The sequence below is a fragment of the Ochotona curzoniae genome, unplaced genomic scaffold (genome assembly GCF_017591425.1).
Source record: "Ochotona curzoniae isolate NIBS_2020 unplaced genomic scaffold, NIBS_Ocur_1.0 contig_883, whole genome shotgun sequence".
NCBI classification, from domain to species: domain Eukaryota; kingdom Metazoa; phylum Chordata; class Mammalia; order Lagomorpha; family Ochotonidae; genus Ochotona; species Ochotona curzoniae.
The window spans coordinates 69,661,931-69,689,369 of NW_024466599.1; the positions used below are offsets into that span (position 1 = coordinate 69,661,931).

Consider the following 27,439-nt stretch of genomic DNA (forward strand, 5'->3'; position numbering starts at 1 on the left):
GGGAAAAGTCTAGTGGCAGGGGTGTGCTCCAACAGTCAAGATGCCGGCTGGGATGCCACAGTCCGCATTAGTGGGGCATTTTGGTTCAAGTGCCATCTCTGCTTCAGACTCCAGCTTCCTGCTAAGGCAGCAGGTGGTGGCTCAGGTACTTGAGTCCACCACCTATACAGGAGACTAGGGTTGAGTCCCAGCTGTTGTAGGCATTTGGGAAGCAAACAAGCCAGCGACGGCCGTCTCCCCTTTTCTGTTTCTTAAACTAAACTAAACTAAACTAAACTAAACTAAACTAAACTAAACTAAACAACCAAGTGAAATTTGGCTTCATTATTTATCTCCACTGAATGCTTATTTTATGTTCTATTTGTTTCTGTCCTTAGGTATACTTTTTTCTTTCTTCTTACTTCTTTGGATTTGCTCTGCTTTTTAAAGTTTTTGGAACAAATACTTCACTTTTTAACTTTTAAAATCATACATACACTTAGGACAATATATTTGCCTCTAAATGTGTTTTAAGTGCATCTAATTGCCTTGACAGGTAGCATTTTCATTAATACTTGGTTAAAATTATTTTTCTGGGCCCAGTGTAGTGGCTTAAGTCCTTGCCTTGAATGTGTCTTCCCTTACGGAGACAGTTCTAACCTCGACAGCTCCACTTCCCATCCGGCTCCCTGCTTGTGGCCTGGGAAAGCAGTTGAAGACGGTCCAAAGCCTTGGGACCTGGAGGAGGCTCCTGGTTCCTGATCCATGCAGTTCCAGGTGTTGCAGCTACTTGGGGAGTGAATTGGCAGATGGAAGATATTCTTCTCTGTCTCTGCTTATCTCTGTAGATCTGACTTTCTAATAAAAAAAAACTCTTGAATCTCTAATATGATAATCTCTTAGGTCTGTGAGTTATTTTTAAAAGTATGTTGCTATCTTTTTTTTTAAAGATTTATTTTTAAAGATTTATTTATTTTTTATTTTTTCATTGGAAAGGCGGATATACAGAGAGGAGAGACAGAGAGGAACATCTTCCATCCAATGATTCACTCCTCAAGTGAGCGCAACGGCCGATGCCATGCCGATCCGAAGCCAGGAGCCTCTTCCGGGTCTCCCACGCGGGTGCAGGATCCCAAAGCTTTGGGCCATCCTCGACTGCTTTCCCAGGCCACAAGCAGGGAGCTGGAAGGGAAGCGGGACTGCCAGGATAGAATCGGCGCCCATATGGGATCCTGGGTCATGCAAGGCGAGGACCTTAACCACTTGCGCCACCGCACCGGGCCCCAGTATGTTGTTATCTTAAAGACCTGGAATTTTCTAATTTTTGTTACTGACTTGTAGCTTAACCACATTTTAGTCAGAGAACAGATTCTATGATCTGAATACACTAGAAAATCTTCCATCCATCAGTTCACTCCCAGACAACAGCTGCAGCTGAGCCAATCTGAGGCCATAAGTTTCCAGGTTTCCTGCGTGGGTGCAGGGTCCCAAGCTTTGGCCTGTCCTTGACTGCTTTCCCAGGCCACAAGCAGGAAGCTGGATGGGAAGTGGCGTAGCTAAGACATGAACTGGTACCCATATGGGATGTTCGTGCTTGCAGGTCTAGAATTGGCCAATTGAATCATCAGGCCAGCCCTGGAATGATCTTTCTTTAATAGTCAGTAATTCCAAAGAACAAAAGGCATATAAGATCTTTGACTTGTTTTTATTAATCCAACCGTTGTTATGGGAATGTAAGTGGAATGATAATATTAGTTGTTTCATTTAAAAATTAAGGAATTACTGGGTTATATTTTTATAGTTGTGAATAGGTGAATCTTAAATTAAGGATTTAGGAAAGTTGTCTGTGAATGGATAGAAAAAGAGTTACCTCGTGGCCAGCACTGGGTTCCAATTCTGCCTGCTCCACTTCCAATCCAACTCCCTGCTGATGGCCTGGGAAAGCAGCAGAGGATGGCCTAAGTGCCCAGGCCCCTGCCACCCATGTGGGATTCCCAGAAGAAGCTCCTGGTTTCTGACTTTGGCCTGGCTGAGCCCCAACTGTCTGGGGAGTGAACCAGTAGAGTCTCTGTCTCTCCCTGTCTCTCTGTAATAACTTTGACTTTCAAATAAATAAGTCTGGAGAGAGAAAAAAATATCTTGGGAGCACTAGAGAAAAGGCAGGCAGTATAGCCATCCATCAGTTGCACTCAAAAGTTTGCAGTAAAAATGCATTACTAGAAATAAAGAGGGATATTTCACAGAAGTTTCAATTTCCCCAGAAGAATCACAATTTGATTCTTCTACGCGCCAACTTCATGTCGAAAGTTACAAAGTGAAATTGATAGTTAAATATAAAATCTTCAATCAGAACGAACACATCTCTACCAGTGACTGATAGAAAAAAACTTTTTTTAAGTTGGTAAAGAGTTAAAATGCTTGTGTAGTACAATTAGAAAGAAAAGGGTCATGTTTTCATTGACATGTACATAAATTTTAACAATATGCACTGTTCTGGGGCTGGTGTATGGCTCAACTGCCTAACCCTCTGCCTGCAAGCGTTGTCATCTGGCTCATGTCCTGGCTGCTCCACTTCCCACCCAGCTCTCTGCTTATGGCCTAGGAAAGCAGTGGAGGATGGCTCAGAGCCTCGGGACCCTGCACCTGCATGGGAGACCTGGAAAAAGCTTGTTGCTCTTGGCTAAGAATCAGCTCAGGTCTGGCCGCTGCAGCCATTTGGGGCATGATCCAATGGGTGAAATATCTTTCTGTCTCTTCTTTGTAAAGCTGCCTTTCCACTAAAAATAAATAACTTTTAAAAAGATCTTCCTTCCTACTAGTTTCTAAGCCTTACCTTGTGTTTGTTCTCTCAGTACATACCCTAGACATTATATTACTGATGTGTTACCAGACCAGGACTTCACTCATTTTTATGCCCTAATATTTTCTTTATTCCAGCTTTACTTAGATGTATCCACCCATGCTTCCAAGCTCCTGTCTAGGAAGATCATTCTTCTGTCTGAAGGCTGATGCCTTTACAAGCTGCTGGGGGTCTGCAGGTCCGAAAACACCGTGACTTCTTCATTCTTGAACTTGATTTTTCCCAGGTCTAACAGTCCTGACCAGCAGTTATGTCTTCTAAGGATACAGTGAAGCAATGACTTCTCTGTTGAGAAATCAGTTGTCAACTTTTGCTGCCTAGAAGGTAATCTGTTTCAGATTGATCTAGAAGGCTTTTTGTTTTTTCATTTTGATTTTGGTTGTCTGGTGTTTCACATTTTGTGGTTTTTCCTTGGGATTCATTTCTTTAGCCTGAGCATAGAGTATCCTTTTACTCAGTTCCAGGACATTCTGGGTTCCAGTGTTTGTCACACCTGTCACAGTTCTGTGCTTCGTGTCCTCTCTTTTGTTTCCATCTCTTTTTACCAGTCTTGGCTGCATTCTGTTTCATTTCTGGTCATCTGTGTTGAGCTGTTAAAATCTGCTACCAAACCCATCCACTGCAGTTTTAACAATTATATCTATTTCAAGGAATTCATTTGACAACATTTTAAATCTGCTCTATCATTTTCTGAGTTGATTTCAGAAATGAAACAAAGTAAAACCCACTGTTTCTGGGGGCACAGAGAGGGCTAATTATCACCACAATCAGGCCGAGATTTCCTAAAGCTATTCTTGTGTCCTCCTCCTAACCTCCTCCCCTACTCCTAAGCCCTGGCGCCTTCTCTGTCCCTACAGCTTTGCCTCTGCCCAAAGAACCAGTGCCTTCAGCATACACGATGCAGTCTGTTCACGGTGACTTCCTTCATTTAGCACAACACATGAGAGTTGTCTATTGCTGACTGCAATTCCAGGACATGGATATAGCAGTCTGTGGAACTACTGAGGCAGATGAAGGACATTCAGTTTCTTTCTTGTTTTTGCTACACGCTTTTTAGGCAAATGTCTTTTTATGACAAGTATCTAGGAGTGGGAACTGCTAAGTCATGGGGCTCAGTCTAGAGTTAACTTTATAGATGCTGAGATCATTTTCAAAGTGGCTGTAGCAGCCTGCATCCCGGCCCACACTTGCTGTTGTCAGGATTATTTTCAGACATTCTGATACGTGTGAAGTGGTGGCTCACTACTGCTTCAATTTGCATTCCTTAAGCATTACTGGATGCTGAGCATTTCTTGACACCCTTACTTGCCATTTGTAAATATTGTTAAATGTGGCATCTTCAAAATTTTTTGCCCACTGGATTATATTCCTTATTTTTTACCTTTTCTAGTTCTAAATGTATGCTAGGTAAAAATATTTCATCAAGCATGTTTACAAATATTTTCTCCCAGACTGGGACTTATCTTTTATTTTATCAATAGTGCCTTTCACAGGAAAAAAAAAAGTTTTAAGTTGCAAAGTCAGATACACAGAGAGGAGAGGAGAGAGAGAGAGGAAGATCTTCCGTTTGATGATTCACTCCTCAAGTGAGCACAACAGTCGGTGTTGCACCAATCCGAAGCCAGGAGCCAGGAACCTCTTCCAGGTCTCCCACATAGGTGCAGGATCCCAAGGCTTTGGGCCATCCTTGACTGCTTTCCCAGGCCACAAGCAGGGAACCGGATGGGAAGCAGGACTGCTGGAATTAAAACCAGAGCCCATATGGGATTCACAGCATGTTTAAGGCGAGGACTTTAGCTGCTAGGCTACCATGCTGGGTCTTCTTGTGCCTTTTTTTTTTTTAATTTACAGAGTTTTAAATTTACATATTACTATTTGTACAAGCTGCGATGTCTGGATCAATGTTTTCTTCTAACATATGAATGTCCTGTGGTTCTGGCATCATTTGTTGAAAAGACTACTATCTTCAATAAGCTTCCTGTGCCACTCTGTAAAACATCAATTGATCAAATTTGCAAGTTTACTTTTAGATGTTCAATCTCTATGCATCTGTCCTCTGATTAATACCACTCCATCTTCTTCACTGTAGTTGTCTAGTGAGTCTTCAAACAAGGTAGAGTGAGTCCTCCAAGTTTGTTCTTTTCAGAATTTTTCTTACCTATTCTAGTTCTTTCCTGTTTCATATAAATTGTAGACTCTGCTGGTTAACATTTGCACAAAAAATTCCTGCTGGGATTTTGATTGCTTCATTTCCATTCCTCCTCTCCCTCCTCGATTGCACTATGTTATTTCAAAGCAAATCATCCTAGACATTGTTGCCATTGCATCCCTAGCAATTTGACTTCTTTGTAAATTAAAAACAGAAACAGAAACAAAAACAAAAAACCTGCCACTCTCCATCAAAGTCAAATAAATGGTAACTGATCAACAAATCTACTGCAGAATGCTGAGTTAACTATATCCCTTCCTTTTACAACTCAAGTGTAAGCGTTCTGCAGCTCAATTTGGGATGAATGAGCATCTTAGCAACACTGAGTCTTCTAATCCATTTAGCGTGGTCTCTCTTTCCATGTATTTACATGTTCATTTCCTTGAGGAATTATTTGCATTCTTTGGTATATACATGCCATATGTATCTTTGTTGCATGCATACATAAGAATTTCAATTTTCCTGAATGCTGCTTTACGTGACATGCTGTAAGTGCACTTTTTTTTTTAAAGATTTATTATTTATTTTTATTGGAAAGTCAGATATACAGAGAGGAGGAGAGACAGAGAAGAAGATCTTCTGTCCGATGATTCACTCCCCAGGTGACCACAACGGCCGGTAGTGTGCCAATCCAAAGCCAGGAGCCAGGAACCTCTTTCAGGTCTCCCACACAGGTGCAGGGTCAAAAGGCTTTGGGCCATCCTCGACTGCTTTCCCAGGCCACAAGCAGGGAGCTGGATGGGAAGCAGGGCTGCCGGGATTAGAACCAGCAACACATGGGATCCTGGCATGTTCAAGGTGGGGACTTTTAGCCGCTAGGCCACACGCCAGGGCCGACATGGCACTTTTTTTAAAAATGCAAATTTTTAATTTGCATTGCCAATATATAGGACTATAATAATTTTTTTTGTGAAATGGTATTATACCTCCCTAAACCTGTTTAAGAGTTCTGACTTTTTTGGGCATATTTTATATAAACATATCATCTGAAAAAAAAGAATTTTATTTCTTCCATTTCGATGCCTTTTGTTATTTATTCTGTTATTGCATTGGCTGGATGTAATGCCATTTTTCATAGCACACTGGAACTTCCAGATATTTTAAACTTCTTTGTTGTCTTCATAGTATGCGTTGCTGTTTTATAGTGTGTCCCTGGTGTTCAGGACATTTGATGCTTGCATGAATTCATTCCTCTTGTTTCTGCTGTGTATTTGTTTGCTTAGGTTGATGAACAAAGTAGCACCACAAAGTGGGCAGCTGAAGCAACAGAAAAGCCTTGTCTCACACTGTGGAGGCTGAAGGGGCGTCATCACAGTGCCGTGTAGTAGGTGCTTTCTAGGGGGAGGGGTGACAGAAAACTCTGTTTGTGCCAGTCCTCTAAGTTCTGCAAGTGTGCCAGCAATTCTGGCCGTTCCTTGGCTTGAGGATGTGCTATCCTGATCTCTTCTATCATCTCCACATTATGTTCCTTTCTGCTCCCAAATGCCTTTTTTTTTATAGGAACATCAGTCATAGTGGATGTGGAGAAGTCCCACCTTAGTCCTGTATGATCCCGTCTTAACTCACAACATTCACAATGACCTCACTCCCATCTAGGATCCCAACCTGAGATACTGGGGACACAATTAAACTTGGGGCATGCTGGTCTTCATTCATGGAGCTCATGTGCTTTGTGGCCCTGGCTGTTTGGCTATCACTGCCACAGTGCTTGTCAATGCACTGAAAATGCCATTTTCTGTAATAACCTGAAGTTCAGACAGGAGGCGCCTGATAGCCAGTCTACGAGTACCAGGCTCATGGATTGAGGTGCTCTCAATTACCTGTGTGGTACAATGCCAACCTCCAAGTCTACACTGGGCTGGTTTACCTGGGCTTCACATACCTTACTGTAGGCAGGGGGTAACTGTCTAGAGATAGCTCACCTTGTACAAGCCCTGTCCTGAGTTCCCGACCCCCTCGCCTCCCCACCTCCACATGAGGACATGAAAATGAAATTCAAAATTCCTGAGCCTGCTAAGTGAAGGCAAACATCATTCATGCTCACCAGCCTCTCCAGATTTCCATTTTTTTTCAATTCTAGTCTCATCTTACTTTTATAAAATATTTTAAAGAATGTTCCTGTATAGATTTTGACAATTTTAAGCAAGGGAAGATTGATCAGAATAATTAAACTCACTGCTATTCAAAAAAAGGATATTTGCTTTTTTCTAAAACTGACTTCATTCAGTGCTACAACTAGCATCTACTGAAGTCGATTCCAGCTATGAAATCAGTTTTCAGACAGCATTTCCTTGTTAAAGTGTCCCATAATAAGAGAAAATCTGAGAAGCCATCTTATTAGCATTCATCTACTTTCAATTTTTTTTTAAGATTTTTAGATATACAGAGAGAAGGAATTACAGAAATATCTTCCATCCACTGGTTCACTCTCCAAGTGGGCACAACAGCCGAAACTGAGCTGATTCAAATGCCAGTAGCTTCTTCCAGGTCTCCTTCGCAGCTGCAGGGTCCCAAGCCTTTGGGCCATCCACGACTGCTTTCCCAGGCCACAGGCTGCAAGCAGGGAGCAGGATGGAAAGCGGAGCAGCCAGGATACAAACTGGCACCCAAAAGGGATTCTGGCACATGCGAGGTGAGGATTTGGCCATTAGGGTATTGTGCTGGGTCCCTCTTAAATTTTTTTAAAGTTTTTTTTTTTTTTTGAAAGGCAAATTTACAGAGAGGAGAGACAGAGAGAAAGATCTTCCATTCACTGGTTCACCCCCTAAATGGCTGCAATGGCCAGAGCTGAGCTAAGCTGAATTGAGGAGCCAGTGGCCAGGTCTCTCATGAGGGTGCAGGGTCCCAAGGCTTTGGGCTATCCTCCACTGCTTTTCCAGGCCATAAGCAGGGGGCTGGATGGGAAGTGGAGCAGCCAGGATGCAGACCAGTACCCACATGGGATGTGAGTACTTGAAGGTAGAGAATTGGCCTGTGGAGCCATTGTGCTGGCCCCTCAAAGTTAATCCAGAAAACTTCATTTTATGTTTGGGTTTCCCTGGTGTCTATTAAAATGGGTCATGTGGCTATAATATAGAGCAATGAGAAAAAAATCTATCTACAATACATAAAATAGAACCTTCAGTGAAATTAGTATCTGAAGCTAGGCCAGCAACCAAAACTTAATATCACTGGTAGCTATTCATGTTGAATTTGGTCAAAGAAAATCACTAATGAGGACCCGGCGGCGTGGTCTAGCGGCTAAAGTCCTCACCTTGAATGCGCCAGGATCCCATATGGGTGCTGGTTCTTATCCCAGCAGCTCTGTTTCCCATCCAGCTTCCTGCCTGTGGCCTGGGAAAGCATTCAAGGATGACCCAATCCTGTGGGACCCTGCATCCACGTGGGCAACCTGGAAGAGGTTCCTGGTTCCTGGCTTCGGATCAGCGCAGCACCGGCCGTTGTGGTCACTTGGGGAGTGAATCATCGGATGGAAGATCTTCCTCTCTGTCTCTCCTCCTCTATGTATATCTGCCTTTCCAATAAAAATAAATAAATCTTTAAAAAAAATCACTAATTCAATTATGAGTTTATTCAAGTAATATTTGGAGACCTTTGCTACTAAAACAAGGGGAGAAAATGGTTAATATAAGGAAAAGGTATGCTATAAGGAGATCTGTGTTTTAACATCAACTGTACAACTCCATCACCATACATGGCAATGTATAGTGTCCATAACTCTTAAAATGTGGTACAAGGTAATGACTCATGGACTTGGAATTTAGTTCAGGAGAGGCTGTGACAAAGAGTTCTTGAAGGGGAACAGGGTCAAAGGCATTCTTGATGGAATCATTTATTCCTGGGTGGTCATTCTCTTGCCTATTTCTCCTCCTGGCATCTCTGGATATAACTGGATGGCACACACATTCCTTCCTTTGCTGTCAAGTCAAGCAAACCACGGCAACACATTTACCTCCAGGACAAGCAAGCAGGTAGAGAAAGCCCTGTGTCTGACAGAGCAGCAAAGCAGCACTGAGGCTACCCCCATCCCCCAGAGGGGCCTCGTGTGAGATGGCATCACAGTGCCTCAGAGCCTCGCGGCGTCTCAGCATCCTGGGAACCCAACCCCAACTCTCCACCCTGCCAGCCTTTCTCAGGGTCCTCTCTCCATACCACAGCCCCTCATGGATCCTAACAGAGCAGGGAGGATGGGGCCTTACCTGTGCTGTCATCTCCAAGGCCTTCTGCAGTCTCCCGAAGCTTGATGTCCAGCACTCTTGTGGAGATCATGTCCGGATCACTGAAATCAGATAGAAATTCATGTTAAAGGTCACTATAGAACGGAAGTCACCCATGAGAGAAATGGTGGTAGGGTTTGCTTTTGCCCATGGCCTGGTCTATGATACCTCACCAAAGACAGCACCCAAGGAAGGCATTGTGCAGAGGTACCCAAAGTGTCCACAGCCACAACAGTGGTACTCTCACTCCTCCTACAGCAATTCACCAGGAACAGATAACTGGAACAAAGGCCTCTCCAACTCACACACGAGGATCATGTTCCCTTCTTTCAAAATAAAGGTAGGCCTCAATAATGTTGTTCTCTTACTGTAGAAAGTTTGCAAAATGCAGTCAACAAAGATCACCCATAATCCCACCAACCTAGAAACCACAGATAGTGTTTAAATCTACTTCCAATTTTTGAGTACATATACATGTATCAGAAATGTCATTAACATTCTTTATAATTGTTATTTTAATGGTTACATAATATTTTCAGACATGAGTATAGCTGTGCCATCAAGCACAGAGATTCTATTAAGCTAGCGTCAAATTTCTTTTATGGATTTGTGAAAATTTTCAAGCAAATACAAAAGCACAGAGAACATATAATGAACCTAGCATGGCTATTCTTGTCTCATCTTTACTTTTCCTCCCCTCTCCTCTCCCACAAGATAACTGCAAAGAAAATCATGCCAGACACTAGCATCATTTCAACCATAGGCATCCGACTTCTTCCTAAATAAAAAAATGTATGACCCTTCAGTAAAGTAAAATAAATGGTAACTACTCAATGTTTCTGCTACAGAATACTGAGTTATGTCCTTGCCTCTCCCAGCTCATCTAAACAAACCATTTCTTTAGAAAGAGGTCTCAGTGGTAGGCATTCTGAATTCTCACACCTAAAAAGGGGCTTGAGGATTTAATTAAACAATTCATACTTACCACTTTTACATAGCACATAATGAATAATCATGGGAGAAATACAAAAGAAAGAAAATACCTAACAGAGGAAATGGGCACGTGTTTGAGCCAGCACCTGTTCTAATATTTAGTCTTCCTTAAATATCAGCATTAAAGTGTTCAGTTCATTTTCTTTGCCAATAAACTAATTCCCAAGAAGCTCAGAAAAACTTCTCCTTTGCCAGTTCTCCATTCTCATAGCATTTGGTTTTGGGAAAATGTCTGTCTTGTGTCAGTTCTGCTGAAAAATCCTTGTTGGAATCTCCCCAAATCTGACTCATGATCATGCAATCCTTATATACAAAATGAAGGTTGAACAGAAATAGTCTTTTTCAAATCCCGACCACTGTTTCAGGCTTCAAGGAACATCCTTGCTTGTATTACCTGTTTTCATTTTCAACAGTGTTGTCCAGTGGCAGAATGGTTACAATAGTTCAAGAAGACGGTCCAATCCAAAGGCCCCAATGTTTCAGAGCTCACCCTCTCAATGCTGAAGACTTTAGGGTTCATCAGAACTTTCTGGTCCCTAAGTGCCCTGTGCTGTCAGAACATTCGCAGGAGGAGGCAACAGAGAGAAAACATCAAGGAACAAGAGGAGGAGTGAGAGTGACGAGGGTTGGTCAGCAGGCACCGGCTGTTACCTGGGACCACCTCCCTAAGGTTGTCACTGACCCAGAAGACAGATATGCCAGAGCTTTCAGCTGCTTGAGTTTGGAATTCACTACCACAACTACAAACTGCCTACCAATCGTGCCACATATTATCATGTAACTTATCTCACTTCCTCTCCAAGGATTTTCAGTGTTCCTGTTTTGGAGATGAGATCATGTACCAGATGGTGTCCCATCCAAGGTGGTAAAGCAGACACCAGCCTTCACACTCAGGTTGACTGTACACACAGCATGTGCAGATACTTTAGGGACATAGGAACACAGGGACAAGTTGAGACCACCACAGTTCCTGCTTCCTGCAGGTGCTGACTCAGTGAATAGGAAGGTCCTGGGCTGTGCCAGAGGGGACCCAGAGGAGAATCTCCCACTGAAATGGCTCCCTGCCAGAAGCCCCAGAAACCTACCCACAGAGTGTGATGGGTTATCTTAGCACGAGGCAAGGAGTTTGAAGCTGCCAAGGATCAAACTCTGGATTCTAGATGTAAAGTAGGCAGGTGCCTTCCAGAAGTGCTGGGAGTGTGCATGGAGGTGAGACAGTCAATGAGCCCCTGTGGGAGGGTGGTGAGTAAAGCCCCTCCCCTGTTTCCATGGCAGTTCACAGGCTCAGGACTGCCTCCCTCTGGCTTAACGATGTTACAGTGACAAAGCCCATTGGCTAAGAGGTCACGAGCAGACACAGGGCAGGAGGAGTTCAAGATGTCCAAGGCTCTCCTGGAGGTCCCTGGCCCCATCCTCCCTGCAAGCAGATGCAGACAATATCATCAGTGCCAAGGCTTCACCAGATGCCGATGGATTCACTCAAGGGGGCAAAAGTCATGGGGACAGCAGATGGACATCCCAAATGTCCATCTGAGCAAGAGTGTAACACAGTGCACAGAAAAAGGGCAAACTCAGACAGCAAGCAGTGTTGGGGCTGAATCTTTTCCAAACCACCACCTTCCAGTGCTGGACTTCAGCCTCCTTGTCTACAAAAGGCGGACAGTAACACTTCAATTAAACTGACCGGACACAGCCTCTCGAACAAGCACCGTGTGGGAACAGCTGTCAGTGCAGCTCATTTCCCACTGGTTGTCCCTGTCTAAGCAAACAAAACAAAACAAACGGCACCTAAGACACACACAACAGACCCGCCCTGGCCACTTCACCTCACCAGGATGCAGCCTCCCTGTGCAAACAAATGGCTCTCTTTAGCCTCTGTTATCAATCATGAGATGTCAGTATTCCTAGGTGATTCTGAGCTTCCTAATTCCTGCAGCCGCTTGGAGTCAAACTGTTGCCAGGTAACCGACAAAAAACATGTTCAAGGTCAACCAGGAACGTCTCACCAGTCAGCCTATAGAGGGCTCAGATGTAGAATGGTCCCCTTCACATGCATATTCTAAGGGGAAACAGTTCATGGCTGTGATAATGGTAAGTGGTGCCCTGTTAGGCCAAGTTACTAGCCCTTCGGATCCCTCACCCTCAGTAAGACCACAGCAAAACATAGAAGGAAAACCACAGTAAAGACAGGCACTGTGGCACCTCCCCAAGCCCTTCCAGTACTGCAGTGGAGCTCACACCAGGAAAGTACTTCTTGTTCTCAAAGTTCAAACTCAAGTCAGTCCACCCAACATTTCCTCCAACCCCTGTTGTTCTGATAGTTTTTACATCCAATTAAGGAAAACTTACTCATTTGGGTCTAACTCTGGGCCTGTGGAATCTCTTTAGGGCTTCTAAGGAACTCTGCAGCACACAGCATAGATCATTCTATACCTGGGTGCCTAAAGCATCCATTGGAGTCTTAGAACACTTTATGGGGTTGGGAGGAGGGTGTCCAACTTCCTCATCCTCTACCCTGACTGTGGCCATCGGCTCATTTCTATCTGACAGCACAGTTCCAGCATTAGTTGCAATGTCTACTGGGAGGAAACAAACAAACAAATAAATAAAAGCCCTGAAAATATTTGTTCACATGGAGAATGAAAACAGGCTTACATGGGTTATTTCATAATTTAAAGATTTATTTTTTTATTATTTTTTCATTGGAAAGGCAGATATACAGAGAGGAGAGACAGAGAGGAAGATCTTCCGTCCGATGATTCACTCCCCAAGTGACTGCAACGGGCCGATACTATGCCGATCCGAAGCCAGGAGCCTCTTCCGGGTCTCCCACGCGGGTGCAGGTTCCCAAAGCTTTGGGCCATCCTCCACTGCTTTCCCAGGCCACAGGCAGGGAGCTGGAAGGGAAGCGGGGCTGCCGGGATTAGAACCGGTGCCCATATGGGATCCCGGGGTGTGCTAGGTGAGGACCTTTAACCACTTGCGCCACCGCGCCGGGCCCGGTTATTTCATAATTTAAAAAAAATTTTTTTATTGCAAAGTCAGATATACAAAGAGGAGAGAAGACAGAGAGGAAGATCTTCCATCCGATGATTCACTCCACAAGTGACCGCAATGGCCGGTGCTGCGCCAATCTGAAGCCAGGAGCCAGGAACTTCCTCCAGGACTCCCACACAGGTGCAGGAACCCAAGGCCTTGGTCTGTCCTCGACTGCTTTCCCAGGCCACAGACAGGGAGCTGGATGGGAAATGGAGCTACCGGAATTAGAACCGGCATCCATATGGGATTCCCGGCATGTTCAAGGTGAGGAGTCTAGCTGCTAGGCCACCGCGCTGGGCCCTATATGGGCTATTTTAAAGGTCCTAGTCAACCACTTGACTCATACAATGCAAAGGAAAATATCTATCTCTTGCTATATCCATCCAATCATGCAAAATGACGAAAGCCTTTAATATTCAGCCCTACAGGTTATCTAATTCCATGCCACCCTCCAGACTCCTGTTGGGTTCATTCACAACCTCCTGAACTTTTCTGTCCTGACACCCCAAAATATTGTCACCAAGAACTCAATGGGTAGCAGTTGTTGAACACATCCCACCCAAGGCTAGACAGTCTTCACAATGAAGACATTCATAGTTCTCTTACTAGTGTCTGGAGCAAAGAATCAAATTCAACAACCAAACAAGGTAAGGGGCTTCAGGGATGAGTGTTCTTTGGGATTTTTGAATATTGAGTGCTTAACTTGAAAAGGCAGTGGAAAGCGCCACTTTCAGCTCATCACTCCTTAATCCAGCCTGAGTGATCTAATGTATCTAAGGGCAGCCTTGAGGAAAATGGGGTACCTTTCACTATCCTCCCCTCAGCATCCCTCTCTCCTGTCTGTCCAGGGCAGGTTCCACGTGGAATCTGCCTCTTTGCAGGGTCTCTCACCCAGCTCTCAGGCCAGTAAGAGCAATGACAATGATCCTCTCACAGGCAGCTGGGTTTGAAGTAGAAAAATCCAACAAAAAATAACTGCCGGCATGAATTCGAAACTGAAAAAAATCCCGAGGTAGGCAGAACATTGTCTATCACAGTAAATCTTCTGCATATAAAAAGGATGAACTGTGGGCAAAAATCTTACAATTACATGAAGTCAGTGATGAGCAACTGAAGGCAGGCAGAAATTAGAGTGGAACACACACACACACACACACACACACACAGAAAGAGAGAGAGAGAATGAGAATGAGTGAATGTGTTTTTATCTGCTGGGAGCAGATACCTGTAACGGTCAATCTGAATCTGGGAGCCAGGAAGTCAATCCACTTCTCCCACGCAGGTTGCAAGAATCTACTCACTTGAGTCTTCACTGCTGCCTCCCACGGTCTGCATTAGCAGAAACTGAACCCAGCAGTAGAGCTATAATGAACCTTGGTACCCCAATAAGGGATGTGGGCACCAAACAGCCACTCTTTAAGGCTTTTCAACAGAGGGAGCTCTCAGGTTTGAGTAATGTGGTGAAGCTGGCACTCAAATACAAGCTGTACCTTATTGGCTTGACAGGTCAAAGAATGGAGTTTAGATCACCAGAGCAAATGGAAAGCCAGCAGAAATGTCTTGGGAAAGAGAGAATCTCATGGGGCTGGGGGAGGATGTGTTGGGGCACCACTGAGGGCACATCTGACAGGGAAGGAATGACTTCTAGGGGCTTCCATGGACTGAACCCATTGCACTAGCAGGTAGGCGAGGGAACTGAGTCTGGGTACTTTATGGGGGGAGAAAACCAGAGGGCATGTCTGGGTCAGGCCAATGTATCCGCTCACATGAGAGATCTGGGCTGGGAAGCAGCATAGCCCACCACCCATGAACATACATGAGAACTAGGGTTGCAGAGTATGCTTGGCTGGGTTAGGCGGCAGTACCCACCCCCGGGGGTTGGGGAAAGGAGTGGGCCATGTCAGGCTGGGTCTCAAACTCCACCAGAATGTAGAGAATTGGATCTGGAGACAGATTCTGTGGGCTTGCCTCTTTGGGACTGCAGTACCCACAGGTTTAATAAGAACAGGAGACGGTGATGGGCTGAGCCAGGCATGATTGCAAAATCACTGACACTCATGAGGGCCAGGGCTGGGAGGAGGCCAGGCTGGGTCAGGCTGCAGTACCCAGTGGCACATGCAAAAGCCAGTAAGGAGGACAGACTATGCCAAGTAGGGCAGCAGCATCCACCAACACGCACAAGACCTGGGGATAGGAGCAGGCCTGGTAGGGGAAATTTGGGGATTTCCCTACTACGCTGAAGCTCCTGGTGAGCTCTAGAGCCAGAGCTAGAGGTAGGCCAGGCCAGACTAGACTGCAGCTCCTGCTGGCATACATGTGTGTCAGGTCTGTTGGTGGACTGGGTTGTGCCAACTCATAGCACACACTAGCATGAGTGAGAGTCAGGACAGGGTGAAGGTCAAGGAGGGTTGGACCACCACACCTGCCAGTTCACATAAAGGCTGGGGCTGGGGATGGGCCAGTTGGGGCTAGGCGCTACACACACTGGCAAGAGCTGGGACTGGAAGCAAGCCTGGCAGAGACAGGCTGTAGCACCTGTCAGTGAATGTTGAGACTGGGCAGACCATGCCATACAAGGCTGCAGAACCTGCTAGCATGTGCAAGACCTAGGGCTGGGAGTGAGCCAGTGTAGGGGAACTTCAGGGACTTCCCTATTGGGTCACTGCTTCCAGTGGAGCATGAGATTTGGGATTAGGGCCAGGCTGGGCTAGGCAGCTGCACCTGCTGTCAAGAACAGGTTAGAGAACTCCCCTGGCCAAGCTTTGTAGCAAGTGTTGGGGTGTGTGAATGTAATGTGGACTTGAATCAGCCAATAGACCTTGGACTTTCTCGACCCTGGTGTGATGAGGCTGACAACGCCTTGGATCATTCTTCCCACATTAGGGTCTCTAAGGCATCAACAAACGACAATCCCTCATCCTGGGGTGTTGATGTAGTTTGACAATAAGGAGTGCCTCTCCCAACCCCTTTCCCTCCTATGGACCCAGGAGAAAAAATAAGATAAAGAACAGAAATATTTTCCTACCCTCCTTTCTCTATACTTTGACCCTTCCCACCTACATCAGAGGCCCACAGGGGCACACATCCTTCTCAACTATGTAAACAATATTAAAAATAAAACTAAAATTTAATTATACTAAAAAAGAAACAAACATACAGATAAATAAACATATGGAGAATCAAGGGTACAGAAAATGAGACAAAATGTGGGAGACTGGCAAGTCTTGTAACTTTATGTTCAGTATTGCATAAGATGAAGTTTTCTAAGAATGATCAAAACAGGGAAGAGGTAGGACTCCAGAATGAGAGTGTGAAGAACTTGGTGAAAACAAACAAAAAAACAAAACAACTACAAAACACACACACACATACACACACACACAGAAAAGCCTGACTCATACTTACAGAAAGACAGGTCACAGCAACTGTCATTAAGAGGACACAGGTGTAACTCAGCAAACAGAGCCTTCAAGGCAGCTAGCGTAATCCACTCAAATATTTAAAGAAAGCATGATTACCAAGGCTCATCAGAGTATCAAAAAAGTAGAAAGTATAGAAATAAACAAACTAAAAATATTGGAGTTTAAAAGTACAATAATGAAATGAAATAAGAACATTAAACAGGAAGAGACCTGAGGTGTCAAAAATATAAAGCGATAAATGCAGTGTGAAACTAAAAATAGATCTGTCAAATGACTCAGCTTTCTCACTTCCGGGAAAATCAGCAATGAAAGTGACCTGCACTCCTTTACTCGTAGCGGCTCAATTCACTTTCACAACAGGAAAAAAAAAAAAAGGAATCAACCTGGATGTCTGCCAAGTGACAGTTGGAAAAAGAATGAAATCCTAACATTTGCAACAAAATGGTTGCAAATGGAGATTATGCAAAGTGAAATAAGTCAGACCCAGAAAGACAAATATCACATTAACTCTTATTTGTGGAAGTTATTACATACAGTATAAAAGTCGTGTATGTCATATAATTTGGTAGTCAGTCATAAACATTGCTTCATTGAATTATACTATGTAGATGACAGCATGCTTTGTTCTCCACATTGTGATCAATTTCATGAACCCTTCTGTGATGTTCATACCTGTGTCTTCAAGAAAAATAGTATAGATGTACACAACATATGCATTTGAAGTAAATGTGACAAAATGTTTTCAAAAATTATCATTTTTTAAATGTAAAAAAAATCACAACAGCTTCATGCCTACCTCTCCTCAGTGAAACTGTCAAATATTTTATATTGTCTATGTTTTAGTTCCCATAATTAAATTGATTCATATTTTACACAATGGAACTTTAATTCAGTTACTAGAAAAAGGGGGAGGAAATTATATTAAAAAATACTGTCTCTCGCAATTTCCTACAAAACTGATTTCATGGATACTCTATGAATAGCATCTCCACACTCTATGATGTTAAGAACCAGCAGATTTGAAAACAGATTAATACAGAGTTACAACTGGAAGAAAAAACAACGAAGAAGAGGAGTAGGTGTTTGGCCTAGCAGTTAAAACACAAGTTAGACTGCCTGGACTTGACGCTCAGCTCTGGCTCCTGACTCTACTTTGCAATCAGCACAGACCCTGCGATCAGTGCAGTGTTGATGGCAGAGGTGACTGGTTCCTCTCACCCATCAGGGAGACCTGGATTGAGTCCCTGGGTCCCAGCTTCAGCCCTGGCTTTTGAAGGTATTTGGGGGAGGAGGGAAGGGAGTGAACCAGTGCACAGCAGTGCACTGTTAATTTTCACTTTTACACAAACATTATTTGAACAATAAACAGAACCCCAGGGAATTTTAGGACATAATTAGATATACCAATATTTAGAACAGGAGTCCAGAAGGAAGAGGAAAAAAAAATGATAGGGAAAATATTTTAAGAAATAATGGCTGGAAATCTCTCACATTTGATGAAAGCATATCTAATAAGCTTTAAAAAATTCCATGTAGAAGAAATGCAAAAAGATCTGCGCCAGGACACATTTTGGTCAAAATATGACCACTGAAAACAAAGAAATAAATCTTGAAAGTAGAGAGAAGATTTAGCCTATATGTGGAAATCTAAAATGAGCAACTAATTTCTCATCAGCAACAGTGGAGGCCGCATGGCAGTAGGATGACATTCTGTAGTGCCAAAAGAAAACGCTGTCAGCCAAAAATCCTGTACCTGACAAAGCTGCCCTTCAAAATGAAGGGGAGCTAAAGGCAGCTAAGACAAGCAAACACTTAAATGATATATCCCAGCAGCTCTGTCTTCACAATAACTACTAAATGAAACTCTTCAGGATGCAAGTGATACCAGACAGCAACCTGAACCCACATCTAAGAAGTCAAGCTAACATGAAGACAATGGTGTAGAATATTATAAGACCCAAGTACTGGGCACTTCTTATTCTTCCCTTTAGTGATTGATCTGAAACACAACTGCAGAAAATATTCAATAATCGCTTTACTTGGGTTATACCAATACAGAAAAGTAATGTACTTGACAATTACAATGAAAAGGAGGATAGTAGAAATGAAAGCTATTGGGTCTTGCGTGATAGTGTAGTGGTTAAGGTCCTTGCCTTGCACGCACCAAGATTCCATATGGTTGCTGGTTCTGGTACCAGCGGCCCTGCTTCCCATCCAGCTCCCTGCTTGTGGCCTGCGAAAGCAGTCGAGGACGGCCCAAAGCCTTGGGACTCTACACCCATGTGGGAAAACTGGAGGAGCACCTGGCTCCTGGCTTTGGATCAGCTCAGCTCCAGCCATTGCGGCCACTTGGAGAGAGAACCATCAGATGGAGGATCTTCCTCTCTGACTCACCTCCTCTCTGTATATCCACCTTTCCAATAAAAATAAATAAATCTTTTAAAAAAGGGAATAAAAACTATTGTGTTGTAAATTTTTAAAGCTTCATGTTTTCTTGATGATTCAACATTCCCACAGCCAGTCTCTGAAAAATTCCAGCCCAATATAACTCAATGCATCAGTGTAAATAGGCCAGTTCTTACAACTTCTTTTTGCTCTCTCCTTACTGACAATGACTGTGATATTCAAATGAACCAGTACATTTCTCCCATGCCTTTTGCTTGTGAATCCCATCCTGGGATAAACAAAAGCATTTGTCGAGTCTACCTTCTCTCATCTCCCCTTCACCCTTCTGGGCTGAGCCTTCTCCCAAGGAGTTCTTCCAATATGAGATCACTCATGGCATGGCCACCTTCTTTGACACCTATGAGCACAATAAACTGTTCAATGCAATGTCCCTCAAGGTGCAATTTCTATGAACATGTTGGGAATTATTCCTAAAGATCTCACAAAGGACCTTACTATTGCAGTTATAAAAAAAAAAAAAAAAAGACAAAAGGGCTGGCACATCGGTGTAGCTAGCTAATCTTCAAGCTGCAGTGCTAGCATCCAATACGGGCATCTGTTCAAGTCCTGGCTGCGCTAACTCCAGTCCAGCTGTCTGTTTATGGCTAGGGAAAGCAGTAGAGGATGGCCTAAGTCCTTGGGACACTGCATCTATGCTTCAGACTGGCTCAGCTTTGGTGATAGGTGACCATTTCTGGAGTGAACCAATGGATGAAAGATCTCTCTTTCTCTCTCTAACTCTGATTTTTGAGTAAAACTAAATACATTTTTAAAATGAAGATATGAGAGTCAAGATGGCGGAATAGGGTAAGGACACGTTTAAACAGACAGAGAAACATGTAATCAGGATGAAACAGGAAGATTCATTCCAGGAAATAGGAGAGGACAGAACAACAGCAGAGGAGACTGACAGACACAGGAAAGCAGCAGACGTAACAGTGTGGTGTTGTGGTGACTGATATTCCAGCAGCATTCAGCCGGTGGCGATATGAACTCCACCAGCAACCAAGTGGGAAGGGACTTTCACTGGGAGCTTGGGAGGTGAACCGGAAAAAGAACTGTCTGTCCTGCTGGTCCGATTAATTTGACCAGGAGCAGAGACAGAGCAGCAGACCCCAGACAGGCAGTGCGAGAACGGGAGAACAGGGTGGGTTTCACAGCCCAGTCAGCCCCCTAGAGCCGACTTGGGCGCCATTTTGCGTAAGGAGGCAAAGGACAAAGGAAAGGACTGAGCATACGCTGAGCTGGGAGTGAACTCATTTCTGGCTCAGTGAACTGCATTAACGTGACATTCTACAGGTTTCACCCAAGACAAGTCTGGGTAGCCCTCAGACCTGACGGCCAGCAGATCAAGAACTCCAGTAGTGGTACATCGTGTGCCATTTTGTACACTGTGGCAAAAGCTTTAGGACTGCAGAGACAACAGTGGAATGTGAAAGTCATTCACAGGATTCAGAGGCAGATTTGAGAGCAGACTGAAGAATCAGAAAACTTGAATGCAAGACAAGGGAAAATATTGATTCTAAGAAACAGAAAAAAAATATATATATAGAAGAAAAATAGGCAAAACCATCAAGTGATCCAGAATAGTCATTGTTGGAGACTTAGAAGGATTGTAGACAATTGAGAAAATAATGGCTGAAAACTCTCAAACTTGATGAAATACATACATATAAACATCCAGGAGTCTCAATGAAATCCAAGAAGGATGAACTCAGATCCACAGTGAGACATTACCATCACATCAGAGACCCCTGAAAGTAGGATGAGAGACATAACGAATGACATACAAGGGATGCTCAGCACATCTATCATCAGAAACCTAGGAAAATTATTGGTTGACATATTCAAAGTGTGAAGAAGTAAGAATCCTGTATCTGGAGGAACTGTTCTTTAACAGAGACCGAGAAATCAAGACATTCCTAGATAATGGTGAGTAAACTCATTATAACAGAACTGGTCTACAAGAAATACTCCAGAGGATGGCAGGTTGGAGCGAAGACGTGAGGGGTTAACCTGAAGTCACTGGAAACAAGAAGGTTTTCAATGTGAGGCTGGTGTTATGGTTTGAGTTATGTTGCCACTTATGACACTGGCATCCTACATCATAGCACTGGTTTGAGTCCCAGCTACTCTGCTTCTTTTCTTTTTTTTAAAGATTTTCTTAAGGTATGAGAAGTCCCAGAGGCCCACCAATCTTTTCTAACAGATTTATTTATTTTACTTGAAAGTCAGAATAACTGAGAGAAAGGGACACAAACAACAACAGATATCTTTCATCCACTGGTTTACTCTCCAGATGGTCACTTCAGCCAGAGCTTGGGCCAATCTGAAGCTGGGAGCCAGGAGCTTCTTCCAGTTCTCCCACATAGTACAGGGGTGCAAGGTCTTGGCTCATCCTCCACTGCTTTCCCTGGCCTTTGGTTGGGTACAGGATCAGAAATGTAGTACCCTGAGCTAGAACCAGTGCCCAGGGAAATGCTGGTGCCACAGCAGATTATCAGCAGGGTAAGCCATCGTGCTGTATTCTACTTCTGATTCAGTCACCTGTTAATGGCTCTGAGAAGGCAACAAAAGAAATCCCAAGTCCTTTGTCCCCTATCACCCTTCTAGGAGACCAAGATGACGGTCCACTTTCCACACTGTGACATTTAGGTGTAATTCCCATCTCCAGGATTTGACTCCAAATTCCTGTCAGTGCAGACACTGGGAAGCATCAATGATGACCCAAGTTATTGGGTTCCTATCACCAAAATGAGAGATCTGGATGGCATTTACAGCTGTGCAGTCCCAGTCCAGTGCCAGCTGTCACAGGCATCAGTAAAGTAAACTGGCAAACATGATCTCTCACCATCTGCTTCTCACTCAGTGTTGTTTCTCTGCCTCTCAAACAAGTACATATATAAGAATTGAGATGTATTAGTCTCTTAAGTCATCTGTGTGTGGGGGGTAGAAGTATAGTTATAAATTGTTGTTCCAATAATACTAGATTTTACAATTCCCATGTATTTGGTTTTGAATTTTATAAGATGTGTTTATTATTTACTTGAAAGACTGAGAGAGATGTCATCAACTGGCTCATTTTCCAAATTCCACAACTGCCGGGGGAAGGCTGGGCCAAAACAATGCCATCTGGGTCTTCCAAATAGAGGACAGGAACCCAATCACTTGGGTCATCCATCATCTCCTGCCTGTTGGGCACACTTGCAGGAAGCTGGATGAGAAGCATGAAGCAGCTAGGTCTAAAACCAGGCACTCTGATATGGAATGCAGCATTCGTGAGCACAGCTTAACCCAATGCACAACAATTACCCCACTTTTTTTTAAAGATTCATTTATTTTTATTACAAAGTCAGATATACAGAGAAGACAGAGAGGAAGATCTTCTGTCCGATAATTGCCAGGAGCCAGGAACTTCCTCCAGGTCTCCCACACACGTGCAGGATACTAAAGCATTGGGCCGTCCTTGGCCACTTTCCCAGGCCACAAGCAGGAAGCTGGATGGGAAGTGGGGCTGCCAGGATTAGAACCGGGGCCCATATGGGATCCCGGCCGCATTCAAGGCAAGGACTTTATCCACTAGGTCACGCCACCGGGCTGCCGGGCCCACCCCACTTTTTAAAATCTATACTCTAAAACTAGTATTTAACTTCTGTTTCTGACTTCACATTTTGCTTTCAGTATTTAAGAAACGAATGCATCTTCAAAGTATCTATATTTTGTATACGAAAAGTATAAAGATAATTTTATAATATGAGTAACCGAAGAAAAATGAGATGAGAGATGTAAAGGAGTCTAGTTTTGTGTGTTATGAAAGGTAAAATAGTATATAACTTTGGGATAGCAAAAGTAATTTCCATGGTAACAAAGAAAATAACTATATAGTATGCACAAAGGCAGTGGGAAAGGAACTTAAATGTTTCACTACAAGAAAAGCAGCTAAATACATACACAGGAACAGTAATGCATAGAATTTAAAAGATATAAGAACGTTACAAAGCACACAGAAGACCAGTATTAAGATGACAGCAGTCAGTTCCTCCTTATCAATCAGTTATGAAATTTCTGCCATACATTATAGTATGGATGAACCTTTAGGACATTACATTAATTGAAACAGATGAGTTACCATAAGACAAGTACTGTGTGATGTCACCTACATGAAATAGAGGAAGAAGGTTTTGTGGGTGAGATTTTTTTTTCACGTGTATAACATTCCCATTTTATGAGAGCAAAAGTGCTTTGGAGATGGGCAAGTGTGTTGATGACTAATCTAAACACAAATACCACTGAACTGAGCATTTAAAAAAGATGAAGGTGATATCTTGTGTGTATACTCTCTCCTGTTTTTTTTTAAGAAAAAAAGTGACTCAGAAATTCCTGCACAAGTATTCATAGTAACATTGATCAATAATGATTAAAATCAGAAATAGCTCAAAAGCCCACCTATTGATGGATGGGCTAGAGATGTGTTCTGTACATGTACTAGAATGTAAGAATGTAACAGTAAGAAGGACTTTGAAGTAGCAACACCTGTCACAAAATGAACAGATGCTGAATACGTTATGCGGAGTCAAGGAGCCAGTCATTAAGATCACACACTGTATGATTCCATTTATATGAACTACCCTGAAGGGGCAAATCCGTAGACAGACGATGGGTTACTGGGAATCTGAGTGCTTGCAAAGATAAGGAGGAGTGGGAGGCGAGTGCTAATGAGCATGAGATTTCTTTTTGGGGAGATGAAAACATCTTAAAATTAGACTGTGCTTGTGGGTGCATGATTCTTAAAACTGAGGAACTTTATGCCATGTACATTATTTGTCAACAAAGCTATTGGAGGGAAAAAATGTGGTACCAAGAAAGAAAGACAAAAGTGAAGACATTTTTAGAAAAAAAGACAGGCTACCTCTAAAGTGTCACAGCAAGAAGGATAATACATGGGATGGAAGCTTGATGACATGGAAAGTTGGACAGCAAAGTACATGTAGGGGAGGTCTAAGTGTTGCCCACAGGAGGAGGTGGGCTGGGTTGTGTGAGCATCTGTCAGAAGTGCTTCCCATCCATAGCCCACCCACCTTGCAGGTGCCTCACCTCAGTCCTACCAACCATCACCCACCTTTCCACATTCAATTTCCATTCCCCCAGAAGACCCATCTGCCCCTTTGGGATGAGTTAGGATCCTGTGTGTCATGCTGCAGGAGCCACTGCACCTGTTTTCACAGAGCTTGCCCATATTTATGAACTGGGACTTCACAGAGTTTATGGAAAATGAGTGTAAGAAAGAAAGAAAGAAATCCATGCCCAGTTGTTACACACGAGACATTTTCATGAGCTTTCTGTATATAGGCTTGAGTGACTCTTTGATCCAGGTCCCTTAGGCAGACTCATGCCTGTTGACATTCCCTATACATTGAACCAATTTTTTCTTTTCCTGAGAAAAAAGATGAGAATACATGATGACCACTGTTCTCCAATGAGTCATGCCAAGATCAGCCTGGATTTTTTTTTTTTAAGAAAAATCAGCTTCATATTACTGAAGCAAATAGAGTGGAATGCTCACAGGGTTCCTGTTTACACCTAGTGCCAGTGTGCTGTGTGACTGGGCTGTTATCCTCAGGAGCAGGGGGGCTGGGCGGCTGGGCCCAGCACAGAAAAGCAGCGCCATCTACATGGGACCTCATCACAGCCAACCACTTCACCTTGGAGGTAACAGATGAAGGCCCTGGTGTTCCCTGCAGCTCACCTGTCAGGAAGAACAGGGAGGGATGAGCACAGACTCATGTTGAAGCACAGCAGAAGACGAAGCCCAGCCATCTCATAAACAGAGGCTGACCCTGGAGAATCTGCACATGTTCAGTGACAGAGTTCTTTACAGAGTGAGAAGACAGCAGAGGACCTCCCTAGCTGGTCAGCTCTGAAGTTTGCTCGTGTCCTGCGCCTGCTGTTCATCTTGTTTCAGAAACAAAGCTTTGGCCTTGAGAAGTGAGCCCAGGGAACACAGGCCCACCCGGCGCTGCCACATGGGGGTGCTCATTATGTGCGGTTAAGTGGATGAATGAACTAATAAGGGATGAGAGCCACTTGTGGGGAACACTTGTTAGATGCAAGAATCACTTCCTGTGAGGAAGTGGGACACCATCAGCTCTTCCCGTACAGTCCCCTAAGCCTCCGTGCTCTCTGTCGTGAACAGCCTGTGTTCCTGAGACTTTCTGTGCCGAGTGGCCCAGCAGAGCTGACCATGAGATGCTGTGTGTGCCCCTCAGTTTGGGAGCGAGAGTCAGAATCCACTCTATCCAGAGGGCCCTATCCAGAGAGCAGGGCCCTATCCAGAGAGCAGGTTTCCTTCATAAAATCGAATTTATCCACAAACTTTTCAAAGCACCTTCATGTACAGCTCTGAGTCCTAGGCAGACTAAGCCCATTCCAACACACCTGACTATAATTCACTTCTTAATCAAGTAGGATGGCTTGGCCAAGACAAACCTGTTCTTACTTGGCTAGAGTTTAAATGTTTTCTTATCAGATTTGAAAAACATTAGTTTAGACACTTCTTGGTTAATAGAGCAAAACAAAAACAAAAACCACTAGAAATTTTACAAAAATATTATTACAGTATTAAAAAGATACATCAACATTAGAACTTTAAACTTTATGGCCTTATTTTTGAAACTATTTGCATCATTCTTGGAGGAAGATGACATAAATGGGTTAGTTCTTACGCTGGGAAGTAAGTGGAAATGATGCCATCTAGCTTGGAAGCTTTCAGTCTCAGAGTTGTCCCCTGTGAAGACTGTTACACATACACACACAAACACACACAAAACTGACAGGTCACACGGAGCAGTTTCACGAGAGCTAACTTATTTTTAACTATGAGTTTACTGTAGAAATAAAGTCGCTCTTTTTTGTTTATATAACAAAAATAATGTCTAACTTACAGAGAACGTTATCTATTCAATTGACATTTCTGCATCATGGCAGATACAAAGCTTTGTTTGAAAAAGAAATTCAGGGTTCAAGAACTATTAGTAAGAAGACATAACTACAACTTTATCTTGGCCTACTCAAAATATGCAGCATTAAACAGTGGGGTTGAAGAACTATTCGTAGAAAGATGTTTATGGAAAAGTAACCATGAAGAAGTTCCCACTCATGGGGCTTTACCCAAGACCAGGCCCTATGCTCAGAAGGAATCCTTTAGTTGTTGGATTACTATACCTACATGGCAAAAGAAGAAAACAGGGATATGGGGGGATGGATGGATTGTCTGTCCCAAGCCCTGAGAGCCTATACTCCCTGCCAAGATGTGTGTGTGTGTGTGTGTGTGTGTGTGTGTGTGTATGTTGGTGGGATCCCCTGCAAAGATGCAGCATGGATGTTCCAGAGTGTCCACACAGCTCAGGTGATGTACAGATAGGACAATAACCTGGATTGACAGAGATGCCATACTGGAAGTTTTCCATTTGGAGTAACAAAACACACAATTTGGTTACTTGTGCTAAGTCAAGGAATTAACTCTACTTTCCTCTGTGCCACTTGTGCATGGAATCAAAATGTGCTGAGAGCCAAACTCAACCCAGGGCTGTGGCTGGCGGCTGTGAACAAGCCTTTTGTGCAGAGCTTTAGGCACAGACATAATTCTAAGGTCCTTTGGCATGGAGCTCTGCTGCCACTCAGGTGTATCAGCTGTGCCTGGTGGCTCCAAGTAGCAATTAAGAGTGAAAAGCTGTCTACCCTGCTCTCCTCCTCTCACCTTTCATTTTCCTCTGTGTGTGAGAGACGGGGGATGGGGAGAAGAGAGGTCATAAATGAAATAAAGAAACAAAATCATTACTTTGCTCCAGAACTCACACAAGTCAAAGAGGTACAATCCAGTCATGAGACAAGGAAGTGCTAAACATGACAGAGCACTAAGTAGATCCCGGAGGTGTATCCTTAGCCACCCACGATGGGGGGCACCCATAACCTGCTGGTGACAGTCCAGCCTCCCCTCCCTGTTCTTTCCCCCTCCCCTGACCTCCTTGCTCATTGGGGCGCACCTGGGGTCAGGCCTGACGCACTGGTAAAAGGCAGCCATCTTCTTGAACGTGACGGGAACCTCAGGCTCCTTCATCCTCCTGCAGAAACTGGCAGCGGGGAGACAAGTTGGTTTCTTGTCCTTCTGCAAATGACCTTTGGCTCTTGGGAAACCTCTGGGTGCTGATCAGGAGCCTCGGCCCTATCTCCACCAGCAGATCTGCCGGGTGTGGTAGCACCCATGGGCCACCAAGAA

General features: G+C 43.8%; 1 protein-coding gene across 1 annotated transcript in view; it reads right to left on the reverse strand.

Moving 5' to 3' along the window:
• Window positions 1–27,235, reverse strand: part of CRACDL (CRACD like) — a 62,811-nt gene extending 35,576 nt beyond the window's left edge. The window contains exons 1-2 of the mRNA XM_040993375.1: window positions 27,207–27,235; window positions 9,248–9,327 (exon numbers count right to left, since the gene is read on the reverse strand). Of these exons, the coding sequence (XP_040849309.1) occupies window positions 9,248–9,317 (70 nt within the window). The 5' untranslated portion in view covers window positions 9,318–9,327; window positions 27,207–27,235. The remainder of the gene's footprint in view (window positions 1–9,247; window positions 9,328–27,206) is intronic.
• Between the last annotated feature and the right edge of the window lie 204 nt (window positions 27,236–27,439).